Genomic DNA, 23,100 nt, shown 5'->3' with positions numbered 1-23,100 from the left:
TCATATCAAAGTGAGTAATCATTTCCTTTTTGTCCCATTCAAATAAAAATGGAATAGAAGACATCAAAATGAACTATATACACTATACACTACCGTTCACGTTTGAATGTTTTTGAAAGTAGTCTCTTATGCTCACAAAGGCTGCATTTATTTGATCAAACGATACTGTAAAAAGTGATATTGTGAAATATTATTACAGTTTTACATAACTGTTTTTATATGTATATCAAACGACTATTTAGATCTGAAACCCAATTTTTCTGCACCCATTAGTTATAAGCATCACATGATCCTTCACAAATCATTCTAATATGCTGATGTGGTCCTCAAGAAACATTATCAAAATCAGTCATCAGTCATGCTACTAAATCTTTTTGTGAAGACTGAAACTGAAAGTTCAAAAGAACAGCATTTATTTAAAATGTACTTTTGTAAGATTAAAAATGTACACTAGTTTCCAAATACAACTGACTAAACATCATTTTATTTTAATATAATTATTACACAGATTCATCTCTCTCAAACGCGCCGGTAAGTGTATGCTGTGTATCCAGCAGTGTGAAAAATTAGACAGTAAGCATGCTCTTGTTAGCGATGCAGCTAGCACTTTTATGACACAGGAGGTCCTTTCATGTGACGTGCCCAGGAAAGTGTTTGAGTGGCTGGGGGGAAGAAAGCCAGGCTCCTCACACTGATGCCCTCTGTCTAAGCTTCTGGGCAGCCAGTCAACGCCAGGGAGGCCTGCTGGAGGTGCCTTGCTCTGTGCAAGTGTTTTCAGGAGGTGGGCTACGGAGCCAAAGTGGCCGCCCAGGGCGACTGAGGCCTTGTGCCCATAAGCATGGCGCCAGAAGCAGGGTGGGCCGTAGTGAAGCTGCCAATCTGGAAGAGGTGATATCAGCAAGGAAATGATGGAAGACGACAGTCGAGCCAAAGATTTTTGAGCATTCAACATTAAATGTTTGAAAACATTGATTCTTATGCACTGTGTAGGTTTAGGTTTTTACCATATATTCATTTAGTATTTAAGGTTATATCGTATACTGTCATCTATTTTTTTTTTTTGCTTATTCTGCCTTGTTTTTATCAGCTAATCAGGCAAAATGTATAAATTAATGTTAACACATTAATAAAAAGTATATGCTATTATATCAAAAATATTTTCATATAGACTACAGTTGAAAAGTAAATTTCTGATCAGAAACTGATAAATCTATTATTAATGTATCACAGTTTTTACACACACACACTCACACACACACACAAAATATAAAGCATAATCAAATCAGCATATGAAAATAATTTTTGAAGACTCAAGTGCACTGAAGACTGGAAGCTGATTTTCACTGAAGCTGAACATTCAACAAATCACTGAAATAAATTATTATTATTTTGTAATAATTTTTAAATACATATATTTTATATACATATATTCTGTTTTAATAAATTTTAATACATAATTCTTTAGTAATTTATTATTAGCATTGCCTTTTTCGAATTTGGTCACCCATAAAATGAAACTCTGCTACAAAAATGTGTTGCATTTGCATGAAAAGAGAGCAAACATCTCAAGAATGTCGAGCTTAAGGTAACACCATTGAAACAGTCTGTTGTTTATTTGGCTTCAGTATGGAAAGATTTCCTTAAAGAGGAAGTGAAAATATGCACAGCCCCAGCCACGTCTTCAACACATTAAGAGCTAGAGGGGAGAGAAAAAGCAAAAAAAAAAAAAAAAAAAAAACTTATTAAGTCAAAGGCCATCCATTCTTGTCTTGTGATGTCTGTCTTCATGCTTCACTTGTAATACAAAGAAGCAAGTTGTTTGCCACAGCCCCAGATGAATGGCAGCAAGAGGACAAGAGTCAATGATAACCCCTGTGCCAGCTGTCGAACATGGCGCATACTCTATAAATACACAATTTATGATTGCATATTTTCAGCATAGCATCTACTGATCAAAATCTCTATGGAGAATTTATGAGCTTATTCTTATCACTATGCAAGGCCACAGAAGGTTTTGGTATTGGTTTTCATTAAAGATGTTGACATACGGCTAAAGATGTGGTCATACCTCATATTATAAATAATTAGAAGAATTTAAAATGTTAACATACTATATCTACTCCTAGTCTTGCAAAACTGCAATCATGCAGATTGGAAGTTTACTTGAGGCAAGAGGTCAATCCCACAAAGCGTCTTGCATCTTAACATTCAAAGATACATAAGTAATGCAGTAGAGTAAGAAAAGCTTAATTTCAACCATATTTAAGGAAACTGGTCGAAAGGAAATACATATCCTTGTTTGTTTCTGTGCCCTGCCTTTCTTCTTTTCTATCCCAAGACCTGGAAATCTGTGGCATTGACTCTCATCAGGTGTCCTTCCTGTATCAATCTCTGATCTTGAAGTCTAGTTAAGGGGGAGTGAGAGAAAAGAGAGAGAGAAGGAGAAGAGAACAGCGATAACACCAAGACAGGATGCTCTCTGTGCAATCCGATAGCCTCGCCAAAAACATCCTGACCTCAGCCCCCCTCCTCCTCTCCTTTTTATCTTTGCTCATGATTAGAAACTCTAGTGTCTCGGAGCAATGAAAGTAGAAAATAGTGCAAAAAAGGACAATTCTGTCATTATAGACTCATGATTTTATCTGTGGATAAGAGAAGAATCTATATAATGGCAGTTAATAGTCACTTATTGTGCCAATCTCCCCCTAAAAAATAAATTGTGGGGGGGGGGGGGGGGGACTAAAATATAAGTCATTATCTTATATTTTGTTTCCCTAAGCAATGACTCTAAATCAAATATATTTTAAACATTAATGAGATCTAATATCACATATTCTCAGATGGACTACTTATGCTTTTTGTTGTTTTTAGAGCTTGACATATATGAATTGTCACTGTATGCAAAGACCTGCATAAAGTCATATAAGAAAAATGTCCTTTCTGGATGAACTATTCCTTCAAGCAAGCTTAAATTCACCAATACAACTTGGATTTTTCATACACACAAACCTTTGAAATCCGTACATGTTAATGTTATTTTAAACTCAGAAGCAAATTCATTATGATGCCTCGTTAATCTCAAAACTTGTTGGTTTTTCTAAATAAATAGAAACAGAGAACAGAGAAGTTTCTGGTTTGAGAAGTACCTTGACTCATTCTTTCAGCGTTTGGCATGAGTGCCCACATGCATGTGAGCCTCTGGTTTCCTCAAGGGGGAGAACTTACTCAACCCACAAGTACTGAATGACTAATGTCACTGTGCCCCCTCCGTCTGCTCCGGCTGACACGCCCATTACTTTCCTCACCGCTTTTTTCTTTCTTTTTCCTCCACTTCTCCTCGGGCCCTCACACTATCTTCAATAATTGATCAACCCACCCAAGGTCCAGACAGCAGCCATTAACTGCAGCAGTATGGTCTTACTCAGTCATATCAACTGTTAGCCAAGTCCTTTTCCCAAAATCACATCTTTTTTTTTCTCCAGACCAGACTGAGGAACTACGAATGTCTGTTCCTGTGACAGAGTGTCATCCTGTGAAAGGATGTGAGGACTCTGGTTGACTGTTCAGAGAGTCACGTTACGATATACTGCAAGCACGTGCAGAAGGGGGTGCGGTGGGTGCTTTAGCATCTGCCCCTTTTCCCCTTGATGCCCAAAGTGCCCTTTTGTCGAGACTATTTATTTATTCGTTTTTTTTATTTATTTATTATGAAACACCCTTTTGTGAAGGCCTGTCCAATCTTACTATTAGTAAAATTAATGAATAATAATTTAGCCGTAAATAAAATGATCCACATGATGACCTTTCACCTGACGATCCCTCAATTTCAGACACCTTGAGTAATTTAATATTTTTGTTCAATATCTTCCAATTGACAATTTCATGATTTATAACGGGTAATTTTTATTTTATTTTTTATCAGAGAATAAGGCAGGAAATATATTGCATAGTTTCTATACTAAATTATATGTCAATCAGTACTGCATTATTCATATAGTTTATTCATTTTTATACCTGGAGATAACTTGAAAAACACAAATAAACCATATATTTTTTGCAATAGTGTGTTTATTGTCTTCAAGTTTGATCAGTAAAAATGTTTCTGCTTTTTATCCAGCTCAGATACAGCATTTGCCGGATGCTTTCATTTTGGATATGAATAAAACTTAAAACTCTCATGTAAAGACTATCAATACTCTCTTTTAATTTAAATCTAGAAACCTTTCCGTGAACACACATTTTATTAAATTAAATATTCATTAAATAATAAAAATGCAGCTAATACAGTTGTACACACAGCAATAAAAACAAAGGTGTATGTTCTCTTTTGTTCTTGCTGTTTGATTGATTAGAGTATAAAGTGCGTCGAGGGGTCTTGTCTTTGTTATCTGACTAAAAAAACTTTCCTACTTTGAACTATTATTATTATTAAAATTTAGAGTGCCTTAAACCAATTATCACTACACTGGTAAAACAGGATTATACTGAATTTCTCATCCTCCGAATTATACTTATCATATTGAATTAATAAATAAACTGAATTAATAAATTCAGAACAGGATTAGAAGAGAATCCCATTTTAAATAATAATAAAAAAAAAAAAAATTTTCGACAACGACACAGTAGTGTTTACCATAACAAAATCACCATAACCTGTAAAATCAATAATAATACTAATACTAATAATATCAATAATATAATTCAGTTTGTAATTCCATAGTAATTAAGAGGTGCAAAATGTATTTAACTTACTTAAACTTAACTTAAATTAGAATGGTCTTTTCTGTTCTGTGTTTCTTTTTAAAAAACTGTGTCATGGCATTTGCTGCTATTAATACAGGAGCATCCGTTTCGATACATGTATCAGCAAGGAGCACAGCCCTATTTAAACCTGTGTTCCATATGTCCCTTATATACTTTTGAGCACCTGCCCCTCCAAAATTCTCTGCACGGCCCTGCGATGCAAAGTGAAAAACCTCAAACTAGTCATGGTTACTTTCTGTCAAACTGCTTTCCAGGTTTTCTACTTGTTTTCCATAAGAAGACAAATGTAAATGGTCAAACCTAATCAACATTTATTGATCTTGCAGTAAAACAAGTGTCTATGTAACTGGAACCAATACGATCAATACAACTACAGTATCTGCTATGCATAATATCTGCCAGTTTTTGTGTGTTCCCGACTTGATTCTGCTTCAGGGCCAGAGAAATGGAGATACAAATGATTTCCTTATATTTGAATTTGAATGCATTAACAGATTTTTTTTAAAGCCAAATTAATATATATATATATATTATTATCTTAGTGTCTAAACTAGTCAAAGCTGAGAGCCAAGTTGAAAAGGAAAACTACTAGCTAAGACAGGAAGGCCCCTCGAGGGCCATCTTCTACCTCTGTGTTGACTCCACCTAAAGCCCTGAAGCATGTGGCATCATTCCACCATTGCCATCTCTGTGTGTTTGTGTTCTCCACCCACCCTGCCCCTTCTAAAGTAATATTCCACAGCCATAAGCAAGAGTTGGCGGCATGCGAGGACGCCAACAATTAGCCTGCGCACACCACCTACTTGGTCTATTTTGGTTTGAAATTACCCATCAAACTTCTGTGAAGGAAGTAGTCTAGAGGTGGTTTTTGTTCTCCTTCTGGTCAATGTGACTCACCTGTCTGTTACGTTCATCCATAATCCGTGTGATCTGAATCTTTTTCCTCCCCATTGTCCCCGTCTTTTCGTTTCTCTCTTGCTCTAATGAACTTTATTCTTTTGTCCCTCTGTTTTGGCTCGCTTTTTCTTCAAACCGGGCTTTCTTCTCTCGACTTCCTCCGCTCAATTCAAAGATTCCAGTAGCTGTACCTGCAAAAGGCAGAGAGAGAAAGGCATTAAGTCAGATGAAAAATGGCAAAACCGCAGCGTTAAAAAACAGGGGAAGGCAGAGTCTGAGCCACATGGGACAGCAAATAAAGACAAAAGAATCTGCAGACGATCCGAGGCAGCGCTGTTTTCTGCCATCAATATCATGCAAATCAGATTCTCGCTTCGGCTGCGACTATGAGGGTAGACAGCACTGTCATGCTCTCTCTACAGTCACAGAGAATTTGACAGTGTTTTGGAAGTGCCACTAACTTAACAGCTCTAATCATTTGCAGTGTAAATTTTACTGTCGCCCGAATGACAAGCAGCACCACTTTCCTAAACAACGCTGGTGTAACATTGCACAGAGTTGTCACTAGCGTGCCGAACGAACACATTGGAATTGCCCTTTTAGCTGAAAATGCGTGTGAATGCAACCAAACTGTGGCTGATGATGAGATGAGGCTTTACCATCCAATAGATCAGAAGAAGAACCTGAATGGAAACGTGGGCCATCCTAATTTAACCCGCTCTAGAATATGATCCCGTTGTCACGTCGCGGCTTTGCTCGGCTCTCCGTCTCTCAGGGAAAAAGGTATGCGGGGCCTTTATCGGGCCCTCCTGCTGAGCTCTTTCTGCTTTTGAAAGGCTGCCCTCACCCAAGAAGCTAACCCAGGCTTTCTATAAAGTGCTCACAGCTCAGATCCACACAGCGCGATCACAGAACACACGTGTGTGCGTGCCGGTGTTTGTGTGCATGTGCGCACCTCTTTGGTGCTGTAAAGTAGGCCAACCCGATTCATCTCTGGGAGGAGCGGCAGAAGTGTTGTTGTGTTTTATTCTGACAGTAGAGGTGATAACGCCCCTCATTATGCAAATGAGTGTCCCATTATTTAAGCTTGCTGTAATGCAGTAAAGCTGTCAGTGGTGTCACGTTAAAAGCCCTCCATTGCTTTCTCTTTATTCTCCAGCTCTTTTTCTTCTTTCTGAACCAGATTTCACCTGCCAGAGCGCGCAAGGAACATTGATGTAGATCCACCTAAAGGATACGCTGCGCTTCTCACGTCTATCCGCACTGCCATGCTGCTCTATTTTATTAATAATCAAGTGCTTATGGGTGGAGTAGGGGTTTTAAAGCTTTCCAGAGACGTTTTCATGTTATTCGAGTTAAACCGCAAGCAAACTCTAATTTCATTGGCTCAGTTCCATCTTCATTTCATACAGTGTGGCTAATTTCCCAAATTCCGCACTGATTTGTTGGATTCCCTCTGTGTCGTTGAAATATAGTTGTTAAATACAAAGTTTCACCGCCATAAATACAACCTTGTGCTGATGTGGTTATGATTTATTTTTCTTTGTCTCTAATAATAGCTGTGAATAAGTTACACTCTATTAGCATACAAACAATAGCTGTTAGCTGGACCGTTAGCGAGCACGTCTCAACGTGTAAGTGGCGAAATCCGAAGGGGCTTGATGATTGTTTAGAGGACCAATGTAAAAGACATAAAACAAGAAGCAAAACAACTCAACTACAAGCTGGTGATAATGACTGGACACCCGTGTAAATATTTACTCATCGTGCAGCAAGCAGACCTGGCGTCACAGAGTGCGGTTTCACTGCTCACATTTGAAAGCTGATTAAGTAGTTAACTCAATCAAAACAGGGTCAATGGCTGCGACTCAAAGAGAAGCTTCCTCATTGATAATGACAGGTCTGTAATCCCTGATTCAACCATGCCAGAGTCTCAACGTGGACCTTACATAATTTTAAACAGCTTTTAATGGGATTCATCTGGAGACTGACTCGTGTTTACAGTGGCACCAACAACTGAAATGAATGAAAGTATGAATGTTATAGCATTAGATAACAAATTATTAAACCTGTACACATGTAAAGAAAACCTGATTTAACTTTATAAAATATTTTTTATTTATTTACTTACTTATTCTTTCAGTGACCTCGCATTACCTATGGACATTAAGATAGATGCGTAGTTACAGTGGGTAAAATAAGTATTGAACACGTCACCATTTTTCTTAGTACATATATTTCTAAAGGTGCTGTTGACATAACATTTTCACCAGATTTAACACCCCAAGTAATCCATACATACAAAGAAAACAAAACAAACATGTTCAGGAATCAACTGATGTGTAACAAAATGGAACGATGCCGGGAAAAATTATTGAACACATGAATAAAGGGAGGAGCAAATAGGCAAGGAAAGCCAAGACACCAGCTGAAATCTATCAGTAAGTAGAAAGCAAACCTGCCACTAGTCAGTGGATATTAATATTAGTTGGTTCAGTCCCAACACCTACAGTACCAGGATGATGAAGATGAAACAAGTGGACATTCCAGCAAGACAATGATCCAGAACACAGCCAAGGAAACTCTTGATTGGTTTCAGAAAAAGAGAATAAAGCTGCTAGAATGGCCCAGCCAGTCATCTGAGAATCCAACAGAAAATAAGAACTAAAGATTAGAGTTCATAGAAGATGCTCACAGAACCTTCAAGACTTGAAGACTGTGTTGAAGAATGTGCCAAAATCACTCCTGAGCAATGCATGTGACTAGTTTCTCCATTCAGGAGGCGTCTTGAAGCAGTCATTACCAACAAAAGCTTTTGTACAAATTTTGTCTTTTTTTATCTAAAGCATATAAAGATATCCATTCATTTTAAGTGTGACTTAAGAGTAAATGTTTTTTGTTTTTTTTTTGGGAGGGAATGGGATGATTTGAGGCACCAGTTATCCTTCCCTCACCTGGTTCAACTTCAGCACAACCTCTCATTCTCCCTTCACCCTGTACACCCCGGCCACCCCACCTCCCCCATCTTCTCTCTTTCCGTCATCCCCTCCTTTACATGTACACACGCTCACACTCATCTGCTTTCAGATTACCACAGATGAGTACAATCCAATTTACACCAGTAAAGCCGAACTACAGCAGACAAGCTGTGGTTGATCAGCAGCCAGAGGCGCTTTAGATATAAAAACGGTCCTGTCGCCGCCACACAAGCACTCAAGTACAATATATGGCTGAATATGTCTGTTCTTGATGCGTAAGAGTGACTGACCCCTGATGAAATCAAGGGAACAAAGACTGTGTGCGCGTTTGAGATTAAATATATATGAGTGTGAGAGGGTTTTAGGTTTAGTATGTGCAATTATGCCAGAAAGGGAGAAAAGAGTAAGGCGGAGAGGGACTACTAACAGGCTTTCTCTGCCATGATAAGCCAATTCACTAATCCATAGCCAAAGCATATGGGGAGCGAAAGAGAGAGAGAGAGAGAGAGAGAGAGAGAGAGACAAGTGCCAAAAAGATCCCTCCCCTGAAAGTGAACATCAGGACAGACTTGGCTTAGTGTGATAGACAGAAGAAAGCCTGGAAGAGGGGTCACCACCAAAGGGCTGAAGGGTCACAGAAGGATGCTACAGGACAGAGAGAGAAAGATAACACAAGTTAACCCACAACCTTTCTCATTTGATATATTGGGCTCAAACGCGTACAAAGAGCAAATCCAAGCGAAAAGAGAAACCCAAAGGAGAACGAGAGAGATGTGAGCAGGTCTCTCTAGAGGAAAAGGAGGAGAATCTGCCGTCCACCCTCCCATCTGTTAACCATGCCGCTCTTCCCCTGCCACAGAGCACAAGGGTGGTGGGGGAACGAGGAGAAATCGTGGGTAGAAAGGAGAAAGAGGTGGGGGCGCCGACACTGGGATGTAATGAGGTGCTGTGTGTTTTTCTCTCTTTCGTTCTGTCTCTCTCTGCCTTTAAGAAATGGAACTATAAGGGCAATGAGTACGTTGATAAACAGGCATGATTCTGGGTCGGCTCCATCCCTAGTGTTCCACCAGAAAAGAAAAAAAATGTTTCGAAAGCGCACAATTTTACTGTCAAAGTCCTAATAAAGTGAATATGACTTCTTCATGCTCAGCGATATAATTTTGTTTTAGATGAAAAAAAAGATACAAAGCAATTTTTTATTTCTCTAAGGGGTCTCTGGTTGAGAATGAAAAAAATAATAAGATGCAAATGCCATGAATATATTTGTAAAAAAGTACAGAGACTATATCTGATAATGAAACACTTGTTTTGATGAGATACACAACTCTGGCAGGCTTCGCTTTTATTGAGATCTGGCGCGATCTGCGCAACAGTGCAGCGGTGCTTGACTCCCACCACATTAAAGTCATCTGTACGTTATTATTACAATCAGACAGGAGTTGATCTTTTGAGAAATTGACCTCAGCGCAATGTTGCCACCCTTCGTAAACTCTCTGGCTTCAACTTTCCCTCTTTGCTTTTCTTCGCAGCACATCTGCAAGACATTTGGTACTTGCTTGTGTTTGAAAAAAAAGGGCAGTATCCTCTATCCTCGTGGGAAATGTGGTTGCGAAGATTTGAAATAACATATTACGGGGCAGAAAGTAAACCTTTTAGGAGGTGCATGATATATTAAATAAACTCTCACTCTTTTAAAATAAACTCTCATTTCCTTGAAGAGGCCAAAAAACAATTTTTAATATGTCTTCCGAACAATTCCAATACAAAGGCGCGCTTTTGAGCCTTGAGACTTTTTCCACATCTCAATCCTAATAATTTTTTTTTATGTAGTAATCATCAAAACTAAATAAATACTGTTATTTACGCTCAATGGTTTTTCCTTTAACACATATATTCATGGAGGTGAGGCTCTTTGGTTTGGGCTTGACGAGGGGCAGGGAGCCCATAGCGAGAGAGCTAACAGCCTATTGTCTGTATAAAGTCATTATGGGCAGTGCTTCTTAAGTGTGGCAGTGTCTGCCTGAGGGAAGAGTGCCTATAAATCTCGGCTGTGGAAAAGACACAGGATGGGTGACCTGATCCTGAGATCCGGTCAGTGTGGGAGCGACCCTGGAAATGAAGATCATAATGAGTGCTGGTAAAAATGGTTGGCAGGCACATACAGAATGCATTTTTGTTTTGCGTGTGGATTTTCAAATTTTATTAAATGGTACAGACTTTTCTAACGAATGAACGCTAACCTATGCAAATGTAAGATTTGATGCATTATAACTAAATAAATCTTTTTTTTTGGCAAATTTTTGTTAAGAAGGAAAATCTGAGAATTTTGCAACAAAAAGAAAACATTTAAAATGATTGTTAAACTGTATGATAATTATTTCTAGTAAATATAAAAAAAACAAATTAAAAGGTTTTTCTTCTGTGCACCGATAAGAAAAAAAAAATCTTATGTTCATCCGCCATATTGCTTAACCAGTTTACAATTGGTACTAATATTTGGACGTTTAGTGCAGAAAAGCAATTACACCACACATTTAATTTGAATTCTCTCTAATTTCCATGGACTGTATTTTGAATGCAGTCAAAACACATTAAAAGCTGTTGTTAGACACACAGTCTCATTACAGTAAGAGAGCATCAGTGTCTATCCGGGTTCCTCCATGGTCATCTATACCCCCTAGACCCCCCACTGTATGACTGGATAGAGACAGGAAACATACATGCACACACACAGAATGGTGGAAGGAAATGACATCAGCAGCCACAGACAATCAAAGGTGTAAAGGTGCTTCCTTTCCTAAACTGTTCCAGCGTACACAAAATGGGAACCAAAACTCCTGCGCTTCCTTCTCCAGGCCAGAAAAGAAGAAAAAAGAAGAGAAGAATAGAAAGAAAAAGACTTGAGGGCTTGAGCCACAGCTGACTGTAAACAAACGGCCTTGACTGATGCAAGCCCTGACAAAAAGATCTTGCGGTTTTTACTTTTTAAGCACTGAAGGCCATAACTTTAATGACAAGGCTTTACCAACATTCAGCAGATATGGTCAAAAAAAAATCACGGCAGCCATCCACACCATAATCAGATTTCATCACACAAAACAACCTCATTCTGAGATAGTAAAACTGATTTCACAGCCCATCTTATTTTCCAGACGATTTAAGTCATTAGTTTCATAAACTCGTTTCAACCCGGATAGAAAAAGGGCAAAGATGAAGAGAGACTTTAAAAAAAAAAAAAATTAATGTGAGGTTTTATTACCAAAAGTGTAAAATTATAGATGAACTGCTGTTCTGTTTTTGCAGTGATTAGTGAATAACTCTTTTCAGGTGCTTTGCTAGATTAGGGCATTGGGTGGAGGGATTTATTTATGTGATACAGGGCGCTCTTTCAGGACTCTGCTGAAATACCTTCCCTCTGTCTCTACAGGAATCAACAGCTAATTACTAAAATAGTTCTACAAGTACCTTAAAATAACACTCCTACCCCTCTGACTTCCCAAAGTTCACCTCTCTTTGTCAAAACAACCAAGAATCTTGGCACAGAATCATGTACGATTATATAAGATGCTCTTGTCAGATATGTGAGTTTACACTGTAAGCAGCACTATTTGGTTTGAATCCAGTTTCAAATCGCTGTAACAATTTTAACTTTAAATCATTTGTCGAACCCTCTGTTGTCTTCAGTAGTTATCATATAGTTATCAATTTCAATTTAATACAAGAATCTCTCCAATCTCAAAGACAAATACTTTGGCTATATCCAAATATATATTTAATATACCATTAATTACTGAATTTAATGAAGCATTTTTAACCTCTGAAATACATTCTGTATGTATGATGGCAAGTTACAGCTACAGCTTACTTACTACAGCCAAACGGCTCATAATTTTTTTTTATAATAAAAATAACTAAATAATTGAATTATATATAATTAAAACAGTTTAAATTTGATGACTCTCCACTGCACACCCTCACTTTGATGACTCTCATAGTGTCTACTTGTTGCACACTTCAGAATCTCTGTTGATATAGTGTTTAACCTGCATAATATTTTCCTTTTGTGTCACGAATAGTATGTTTTTGTCTCCAACTAATTAGATGAATTGCTTTCTGAATACTTTGTAATTGGAAAGTTTGGATATTTGGTGCAAAGTCTGATGAAAAAGCGCAGTAGTATTGGTCTTTCATATGGTGGCACCTGATCTAGCGCAACAGTGGAAAATAGAATGAAAGGGTGTGAACAGCAGTTGCATCCTTCATGAAGTCAGTAAACAGAGAAGTGTGGCCAGCTAAAGCCAGAACCAGGGAAGGTGAGAGCTATCTTTCAATTAGCGATTGGTTACTGGCCCAAGAAAAGCATGGCACAACATACTGTGTCAACTGTAAATGAAAGAGGCACGCTGAAGCCAGCTGCTCAGCTGACAGACACATATTGAGTGAATGGTGTAATGACTGATCACTGTCCTGTTCTGGCCGAACAGCTGTTAGTAAAGAAATAAGGCAAAAATTACAGCTCTAACAGCGGCTTGGTCTTGGTCAACAGGGCGATGGCCGTGCGGTGGACATGAAATGGAGATTGCGTGAGTTGCTTTGGGTGGTTTCATCGGTCAATAAGGCATTACCTCAAAGAATCTCTCAGACTTCTGGGTGAGTTCTTAGTATACTGGAACAGAGTTAAAGACAGAAAGGAGAACTGAAATAACAAACTACGTTAGCATGTCAAAAAAAAAAGAAAGAAAAAAAAAAAACCCAAAGAGAAACAGACTCATTTGCATGATAGACATGTAATTTCATTAACAATGACTATGACTGTGTTTACTACGTTCACACCTTTACTGCGTTCACACCTTCAGTGTTTGAGATAAACAATCATATTTACTATCTGGTTTCATTTTGTTCTGTTCATACAGTACTATTCACCTGGATGGCCATTGCAGTGCAGAGTTTGGCTCCAACCCTGATCAGCTGTCAGCTGCCTGTGATTTTCTTATGATCTCAAAAACATTGATTAGCATGCTCATGTGTGTTTAACTAGGGTTAGACCTAAACTCTGCACCGCATTTGGCCCTCCAGGGCAAGATTTGAATAACCCTACGGTACATCATCTTTCAGAAGTGCACTGAATCATGTAGGAATTAATAACTGTGTTCAAACCCCTTTTAATTGTCAATATATCTGTAACTATAATGATAGTGACTAAAGTATATGCAATCTATTGCGACTAACTCAGCATAAAGTTACGATTGATATGACATTATTTAAAAACACAAACTCGCAGTGGCTCTCACATTGTTTTGCATGAAAATGTGAGCTCAAGTTTAACTGAAATTACTTTTACAATTCTGAAAATGTAAAAGAGTCACATCATTTCTAGAAAGCAGCGTCATTCTCGTTGAAAGCTGAATTGTATATGAACAGGCATGTTTATGCTAAAACAAGAATGACAAACGCATTTGCTGTGAAGCGTTGCACACAAAGAACTTAATAAAAGAAAAGAAAAAAACAAAAAACCCTAAGCTCGTCACTGTCAACAGATAAGGCCTGATATCTTCACCCAAAAAGATTGCTGGCAGAGAATGCCAATGTCAGCCATGTTTTTGAGGGTGATAGTTCTGAGAGAAGACAAAGTCATGTGACCTCCCGGCAACACAAGACAGCATGCTCGGATGATCCTCTGATTATTTCATTGCACATTTTTCTATCCCCTCTTCTCCCTCTGTACCACGGCATTCTAATCAGACTAATTAAAAGCTTTGTTCATTTGGAAATCTCCGATGACAATTTGTTTCACTCTACCCTACAGCGGTCCTGTGAAAAGAGAATTAAATTTGATCTTCTGACAGCAATTATTAAACGCTCCCTCCTGGCTTCAATTAAGCCCAGAGGCTAACGTGGCTCACCAGGCAAGAGCGAGGGCCAAGATACTTCCTTTGCCACTTTATCATTGCTCCCTCTCTATCTTTTCTTTGGATTTTTTTTCTGTACATGAATTTTTTTTAATTCATGTACAGAATCTCATTGCAATGATTTAAAGATTGTTCATGGGAATTTTTGTATGGTTCCTTCTTGCAGTGGCTTTACAAGATGCTGGTTGAAGGGGGAAAAAGGGGGTAAGGTGAAAAAGGGAAGTTGAGCAACCTCTCCGATCAATCGGCAGTGATTGCATGAAAGTTCTTTTTATGATGTTTCAGTAATGATGGCGTAAGAGTCGGAAAGCAGATGTTTGTTTCATTTTCACTGTACTCAAAAGCAAACAAAAAAGGTTCAAATTCAGAATGAGATTGCTATATCATTAAATGTGTCACCTCAAGTGCCCTTTTCTTGTGTATTTATGTTAAACAATGTGTTTTTTTAAGATTCTGCTGCGATTCCTTTCTTCTATCTCGTCAGGAATCAACAGCTACTTACTTCATTGGTTCTACATACATTAATATAACATGAATGCCTCTCTGACTTCCCCAAAGTCCAGCATTATTTGATTTTAATCTAGTTTCAAATCACCGTTCATCATTATTTTCTATACTTTAAGTTATCTGTTTATCTTTCTACAGACTGAGCTCCCTCTACATAACTCTAATGTCCAGTAATATAAGAATCTCTTCAATCTCAAAGACTGTAGCTACATCAAAATTGGTAGTTTACTGAATTTAATGAAGCATTTTAATAATAGTAGTACATGCTGAAATACTTTCTGTACAGACACTGTGAAAATAATTCACTCAGTACTTTTTAAGTGGAAGAACTTTCTCAGTACATAAAAACCAACACTCAACAGCCTCTCTCTCTCTCTCTCTCTCTCATAGATAGATAGATAGATAGACAGACAGACAGACAGACAGACAGACAGACAGATAGACAGACAGGTAGACAGACAGATAGATAGATGGCTCCAGCTCTTATCAGGTTAAATTTAGTATATTGCAATATGTAGGAATCTCTGTGTTTCCATTATGGTTGGAAACTCAGCAATGCAAATACGCTCTTCTGACTGATCTGTGACCTGCTCTGTAAGCAAATGGCATGACTTGTCATTTTGAAACCTTGCCACTGCAGTTCTCAAAGCACTATGTCCAAATGACTGTTCCCTGTGCCTACACTGGCCAGAGAAATGAATTGATTGCTGCCCTAACATCACACCTGCCGTTTCTGACCCCCCTTGAGGTGACTGGAAGACATCTAAACTGATCACAAAAGACATTTAGATCTGTCAGGGAGAACATAATTTGAAGTTGAAACACATTCAGCAAGGATGTCCTTCAAAACGTTGACCTGCCTCTTTTTTCCCCCACATTTCTCTCTCTCATCAGTCCCAAAGCTCTGCGAGGAAACCGAGTAACCCAGATCGGGAGGAAGAGAGCGCGGAAGAGGAGATGAAGATTACGTGAGCCCAGACACTATCTCAAATCTCCTGCTGCAAAATGTTATCCCATTATTCCGCCCTCCCCCTCCTTGATTTTCAAGTGATGTCACTGTTCAGTTTAAGCGCAAGTTAATCCACTTGATTGTTGGAATCATTTTGGCACTGTTGACATTGCAGATAATTAAACCGTGATTGTTGCAGTTAGCGTTTATCTAAACATGAGTGGCAAAATGACTGGGTGACGCCTATCTCTCTTTCCTCCTCTCTAACGGTTCCTTCTTGAATCACTGCTTCCATTTCTTGGCCTCACTTCCTTTTATGCAAGACTAGGGATGTCTAGTAAACCAACTAGTTGGAGAGTTGCATGTACGACTAGTCGACTTAAGAAAGCTTGTATAATTAGGCTAATTTTGAGTGCTCCGAACCTCCATTAGATGAATTTCTTAGGGGGCCTTTACATAAGATGTGATCAAAAACAGCTTGATGCACACTGGGGTTTTGAGACACGTTTTTAAAAGCTGAGCTATTTTTAACTCAACATGTCATCTAAAAAAATGCAATGCTCATGGGCGGGATGCTTCAAACAGCTCTAGACACGACTCAACGTCATAGGACGCCCATCTGAATGTGTATGACTGAGGCAACGGTACTCTGAAAAAAGTATATTTTATATATATTTTTTGAGCTTTTACACTTAAAAATAAAGGTGCTTAAAAGGTTCCTCACATCGATGCCATAGAAGAAACATTTTTGGTTCCACAAGGTATCATTCAGTCAAAGGTTCTTTAAAGAACCATCTCTTAAACCTTCTTTCGCCACAGAAAGTTTCTTCAGATGTTAAATGTTCTTTATGGAACCATTTAGACAAAAAGGCTTTACTTTTAAGAGTGTACTGTGCAAATTGTGTAACTGTGAAATAAAGAGCACTCGCAGCATGCTAATAAAAGCATATATATATATATATATATATATATATATATATATATATATATATATATATATATATATATATATATATATTGTATATTTAAAGACTTGTATCAAAATTCTAACCCCACTTTGATGTCCTCACAGCTTGGACCTTGGGGAAACGATAGCCTCAGGCCTAGTTTTGCATTACAAAATATTACGAATTAATACATTAAAATATTTCTTATATTTACAAAATAAATATGTATATGAAAAGAATATATATAAAAGAAAATACATATGAAAATAGACACACAATATATAAATATAATTAAATATATCATAATAAAAAAGAAATAAATTCTGATCTCTTCTGGTAAGATACCTGCAAACCCCCTTTCATGTCCTCTCAGCTTGGAGCAGGGGGACCAGGCTGCCCCGGGCCCAGTCTCTCATTACGGTCTCAGCATGCCGATGCATAACCCCCACCCCCCTTTTGTAGTGGTAAGAGGAACCACCAGGGGCTGGCACAAGTTACTCCAGTACCGGCTTGCCCCGACCTCATCAAAGCACGCGCTCGTAATTTGTCACAGAAAGCAACCAATTAAGATGCGTTAAGGGACGAGGGAGGGGAGGGGAGGGAGAGAGAGAAGGTTAGATGGGGCAAAGCAGTGAAAAGATAGCATATGATTAAAGAGTCAGCACAGCTGTGGTGAATCAAAACGGCCCGGACTTTCAAAGAAAACCTCAAACATGGACGGGAGGTTTAGAGTGCAGAGCTAGTGTGATCAGATAAAGTGCTGCTGGTTAACCCTTGAGGAGGAAGAAAGAGCGGAAAGAAAAGTGAGCGTAAATATTAGATTTTCAATGTTTAGATTAGATTTGAGAGTTTTACTGGTAGTACGCACACACATGCTGACTTGACTGACTTTGAAACTATTTATTTTACTCTTAATATATATGCAAAGTTTCCTATTTTCCCGTCTTATATACATATATACAGTATATGCTAAGCTTTATTTTAAGAGTAATTGTTTCCTTTTTTCTCATGTTTTAGCTTCACAGTTACATTCAAGATGTCCTGCCGTGCATCACTGCAATTAATCTGTCTCTCCCCTGTGTGCGAAAAAAATGTTCCACAACATTTTTTTCATTCTTCTTTCAAATCCTCCACACAGGAGTATCCATGTGTAGTGTGTGATGTGTGCGCATGTATTTCACTATTTATTTATTTATTTTCTCAGGCTTCACCTTGTTGTTCAGTAACGTGTCAGGTTGCACACATTTGCATAGCTTCCTTTACCGCGTGATTCGTGTGTCTTGCAGCTGTGACGGGCCTGTGACGTTTGTTTTTTTTTATATGTGATCAGAAAACAGTGACAGCGAAAGTTTTGCGACGCCGCATGCCGGATTAAACGGCTTCACTTTTTTCTGCTTCACACTTTTCAGTCATCTCGATGGAGGAGGAAAAAAAAATGCTAGTCAAAAAAAAAAAAAAAGAAGAACAAAAATCTCTGCTCAGCGGAAGAATAAAAAATTGCGAGATACATATCGTGTTGTTTTTCTAGGCATTTATATAAAAAATAATCACCCTTCTAATTGCTGTTATTCTGATGGTAATCGCTCACTCTAGCTAAATAATGACCGCTTCTCGATTCGACTCGATAAGAGCGGAAAAGAAAACAAGAGAAAGCAAGTGCTTACAGCCGGTGTTGTGTAAATCAGGTCTCTGTGTGTGTGTGTGTGTTTTCCAGAGGCTTATCTACACCATCTCATTTTTAGAAGGGGGGTTTGGGAAAGTGCAGCCTGCAGAAGGTTGCGAAGGGAGGGAAGCTTTTTCTCAAGGCTCCAACCACTCGGCAGCACAGGGATCGGCCCGGCGATCTCCCTCGGCTCCCGATCCAGCTGCAGTGTTCACATAACCCCCGCTGTCCCCCTCGGCTTATGATAGCACAACTCGTCTCTCCCTCCCTCCTTTGCGTTTGCACCCATGGACTTTTCCACTCCCTTCTGCACTGCTGGGCACACATCGGCCCTTTTCCCCCTCAACCGTTGTTTTTCTTTTTCTGCGTTGTATGTTTTTTTTTTTGGCAGATTCCATTTCCCCCCACCCCTGAGAAAAGTCCTGTGGTCGTTTGACCCTGAGAAGGGATGAGAATGCCCAACCCTTCTCTGCCGAGCCTCCCTTTCCACGTTCTGGCGCCGATAGTGGGGACGGTCTTTCTCCTGTCTCCTCTTTCCTCCATCCTCCTATGCTATCCTTGACTCTCCCTGGGTCTGCTCCCAGCTCCGGCGTTAGGCAGACGTTCCTGCTGCGCATTATCCCAAATAAACAACTCATTACACATGTAATTATCCGAGGGGGCTAGCCAAGCATCGGAAGCTAATCCACACCAGCATTCCCAGTCCCTCTCTTTTCCGATTCCGCTGGAGGGGAGCTTGGAGAAGAAGAAAAAAGCCGGCTGTGTTTAGGATAAGTAAGAGAGAAAGAGGGAAAGCAAAAAAATATTCTAATCGACTTCCTAACAAAATTACCCTTTTTTTGCCCTCTCTCTGTCATTCTCCACGATTCGTGCTTGGCTCTTACTTGTTTTCTCGACCGTTTCAGAAGTGGGTCATCGACGGGCTGCCTAGAAGCGTTTTGAAGAATGTGGAAAGAAAGGTCTGTGCTTTGCCCTGGTGAAAACAGTTGTAGACTTTTTACGAGTGGTCTGCTTATCCAATTAAACTGTCATAAACGCATTAATATAACGGCACATGCCCGTTCGGGGAGAAAGGGAAAGAGGCTAACTGCTGCTTTATTAACATGAGGTTTCTTCACCTGATCGCTGAAGCTTGACAAGAGCAGTTCCTCTTTCTTGCGAAAGATTATGATGAATATAATAAGATTACACCTCCTACGTTACCAGGCCTACAGAGCACATCGCTTTTAATCTGACCTGGGAAACAATAACCTGAGGATAAAAGCAACCACTGTGTGTCCTCTACTCTAGTGTTGTTGAAAGAGACAACAGCAGTAAGATTTTGAGTAAGTATTTTAGAGATTATGACAGTTTCTGTCATGTACAATGCATGCACAAGTGATACACCACTCTGAAATCCCCCTGCAAACCCTTTCCCTCAACAGCACTGTAACTTCAGACGCTACGGTTAAAGTTGTTCTAATCTAACCAAGGTGTCAGGCCTATGTTCAGGCCTCTCTGCGGTCTACAGGTGCTAACGTAGAGTCCAGAGGTCCAATACACAACCCCTCTAGAGGGACACCAGCGGGAAAATAGAGCGAGCTAGAGGGAATGTTTGCCGAGTCAAATTCAATCATGCCACATCATTAATTCACAATCTTAACAGTTAGCAACAGGGCTGGGGACGTCGTAATGTGCTAAGTGCATAGCTCTTTACACTAAGGTTTGATTTAAGCAAATATACAGTAGTGTTCAAAAGTTTGGACTGTGGTGTTTGAAGGAGTCTCTTACACTCAGGAGTGCTGCATTATTTTGATTGCAATACAGTAAAAACAGTAATGTCGTGAAATATTATTGCAATTTTAAATAACTGTTTTCTATTCAAATATATTTCATAATGTAATTTATTTATCTGATTGCAAAGCTGAATTGTCAGCAGCCATTACTCCAGAAATCTTTTGTAATATTATAAATGTCTTTGTCACTTTCTATCACTTTCTACAATTTTAATTTAATGCATCATTGCTGAATAAAAGTGATTAATATAAATCTTACTGACTTTTGAACGGTACTGTACGCATTTTAAAAGAAAGTAAATAAACTGAACTATTTGCTTAGCAAAGTACCTCGTAATTTGAATTCACTGAATTTAACACACACTAAAAGTAAAACAGTAAAGGTGTAATATGCACTTTAACTTCAGGTTTATTAATCTTAAGGATCTATGTAATGCTTAAATCTGATTTGGTGCAATCTGGTGTAGTTAGGTTGATTGAGTTTTATTAAGAATATTTTTAATAATTGTTTACATTCAAATAATTTTTTTTAATTTTTTTTTTGTATTCTACTGGAGGTGGGAAAATACTTTAATGTTCATAAACAGCTCGAGTTTGTAATGAAGAAATAAAATTAGCACTTCACTTCTAAAAATATTCCATGATGTGGACATCGCCCTATTAGATTACACTCCATGCCTACGCACTCTTTTCTCTCTCTTCACATCGCACACTACCTTCTCTTTGCCAACTGAGAAGACATAAACCAGGCTCTGTCTCAAGCCTAACTTATAGTCATATGACTATTTTCCATTTAATAAGTTCCTGTTAAAACCACACATATCAAATTCTGTATAGGGAGAGCATGATATCAACATGGATATCGGGTGGTGGGGGGACAGCAGAGCTCACCAGAGTCTCGGCAGGTATCTCCCTTCCTTTCCTCATCTATTTATAACCCATGAGCCGCTCTGATCCAAAAATAAGACAGTGACCAATTTTAACCTGAACAATGCTGCAGGCTCACAATCGTAGTCCCTGGCACACATATGCACACACAGGCAGACAAACACATGAAAAAAAAAGTCGATCTCATGGCTGAGCTATTTCTGGCGGGACAGCAACATTTAGGAAGTGTGGGCCACGGGCCAACGAGCAGTTTAATGACACGCCTGCATCACATGGTCTCTTGTCACAGGAGCTCCCGCCATTGTCAGGGTTGAGCGCGGACACACACACACGCACGCTCGCACAAGGTTATTTGTTTTTCCACAGCAGCTGCAGGTGAAAGGAGCCACCTCCGCGTTTCACCATACAAAGCAGAGCACTCCACGGCCCGTCCTGCACTGGCCAGCAAACCCTGAAGTTTCAAATGAAGCGCTGCTCTTATTAATTATGCATACAAGTCGGTGCTGCACATTTCCTTTCCTTCTTTCTCTCTCCCTCTCTCTCTTTCATTCTCTTCTTTCCCAGATGGAGCATCTGTAATAAAATTAATGACATCATTGGCTGTACTTCGGAGTAACTACTGGAAGAAAAGTGATACATCAAAGTAAACAGTGTACTGTGGAGAAGGGGGGAAAAAGGAAAAATCTTAGATAGCTCCTAGACTGATCTTTTTCCATTGTTAGATATGAAACAAAGAAAAGAAGCAGATATATATTTTATTATTTATTTATTCTTTTTTAAGACGTCAGCAAGATGCTATTAAGTGCTTATGGAAGAGTTTTCAAAACAATATTATATCTATCTATATCCATTCTTCTTTTCCCACTGTTTGATATAAAACACAGTAAGAAATAACAATTAAAATCTTAACATATTATTCTATAAAGTCTAAAATTAATTGCATCTGGCATTTAAAGTGGAATAAAACCGACTTAAGACAGAGCAGACAGCCAATGGCTGAAACTGGCTCGTCTGATTGGTTGTTTTGGCGGTGGATGACAGCCTGCTGAAGGACCCTGTGCAAACGCCGCCACAAACATAAAGGCATTAAGTGTCACAATGCCAGGCTCACAGACACATCTCCGCTTCGGTTTTCACGACTCTTCTTTTTCTTTCTCTTCCTCGAATCTCGAGTGTCCAGCGCGGCACGCTTTTTCCGAAGTTTCAGCCTCCGCTGCTGACAGGCCGCTGTTGAGAGCGGCGCAGATGACTGCAGAAAGACACACGTGTGTAGCTTGGCAGGACACCGCTCGTGAGAGCTGCTCTTGCGAGCGCCCGAGAGGCTGTCTCTGCAAGCTAGGCTGAATGAAACACCTCAACCTCACACTAATGAAAAGAAACTCTTATTTCCTTCCATCGTTTCATGTTCAAGCGTATTTGAATCACGTCTGGGAGTTGTCAGACGAAGTGGCCTGTGTTTACTAGCGAACGAGCTAAAAAAAAATAACATGTGAAACAGTAAATGACGTGAAAAATCAGGGAGTTGCGACACTTTGAAAGTGTCAAAAGGACCGTCGAGTCCATTGCGAGTGCAAAAAATAGCTAAAAATACATGCCTTGCCACACGGCACTGTGCTACGGGCAGCTCCGGCGACAGAGACGTTGGGGTTATGAATGTTATGCGAAGCTGGGGCATAGAGGCCCCTCTGTCCCCCCTCTCACCGGAGAACCTTACAGAATGACTGGGCTATGCTGCCCCACTGACAAAGATAAATTACATTTGCTGGAAAATATTTCAGCATTTTTTCCTCTCCCCTACCCTCTCGACTCGTCTCCCCTTTTTT

General features: G+C 39.2%; 1 protein-coding gene across 7 annotated transcripts in view; it reads right to left on the bottom strand.

The window, feature by feature from the left end:
- The window catches only part of LOC113049048 (myocyte-specific enhancer factor 2C-like), a 71,198-nt gene that overhangs the window by 34,733 nt on the left and 13,365 nt on the right, over window positions 1–23,100 (bottom strand). For all 7 annotated transcript variants that reach the window (XM_026211080.1, XM_026211078.1, XM_026211077.1 and 4 more), the window contains one exon: window positions 5,662–5,852. In XM_026211080.1, the coding sequence (XP_026066865.1) occupies window positions 5,662–5,715 (54 nt within the window). In that variant the 5' untranslated portion in view covers window positions 5,716–5,852. The remainder of the gene's footprint in view (window positions 1–5,661; window positions 5,853–23,100) is intronic.

This window comes from Carassius auratus, chromosome 30 (genome assembly GCF_003368295.1).
Source record: "Carassius auratus strain Wakin chromosome 30, ASM336829v1, whole genome shotgun sequence".
NCBI lineage: Eukaryota > Metazoa > Chordata > Actinopteri > Cypriniformes > Cyprinidae > Carassius > Carassius auratus.
This window is presented reverse-complemented; position numbering and strand designations above follow the sequence as displayed.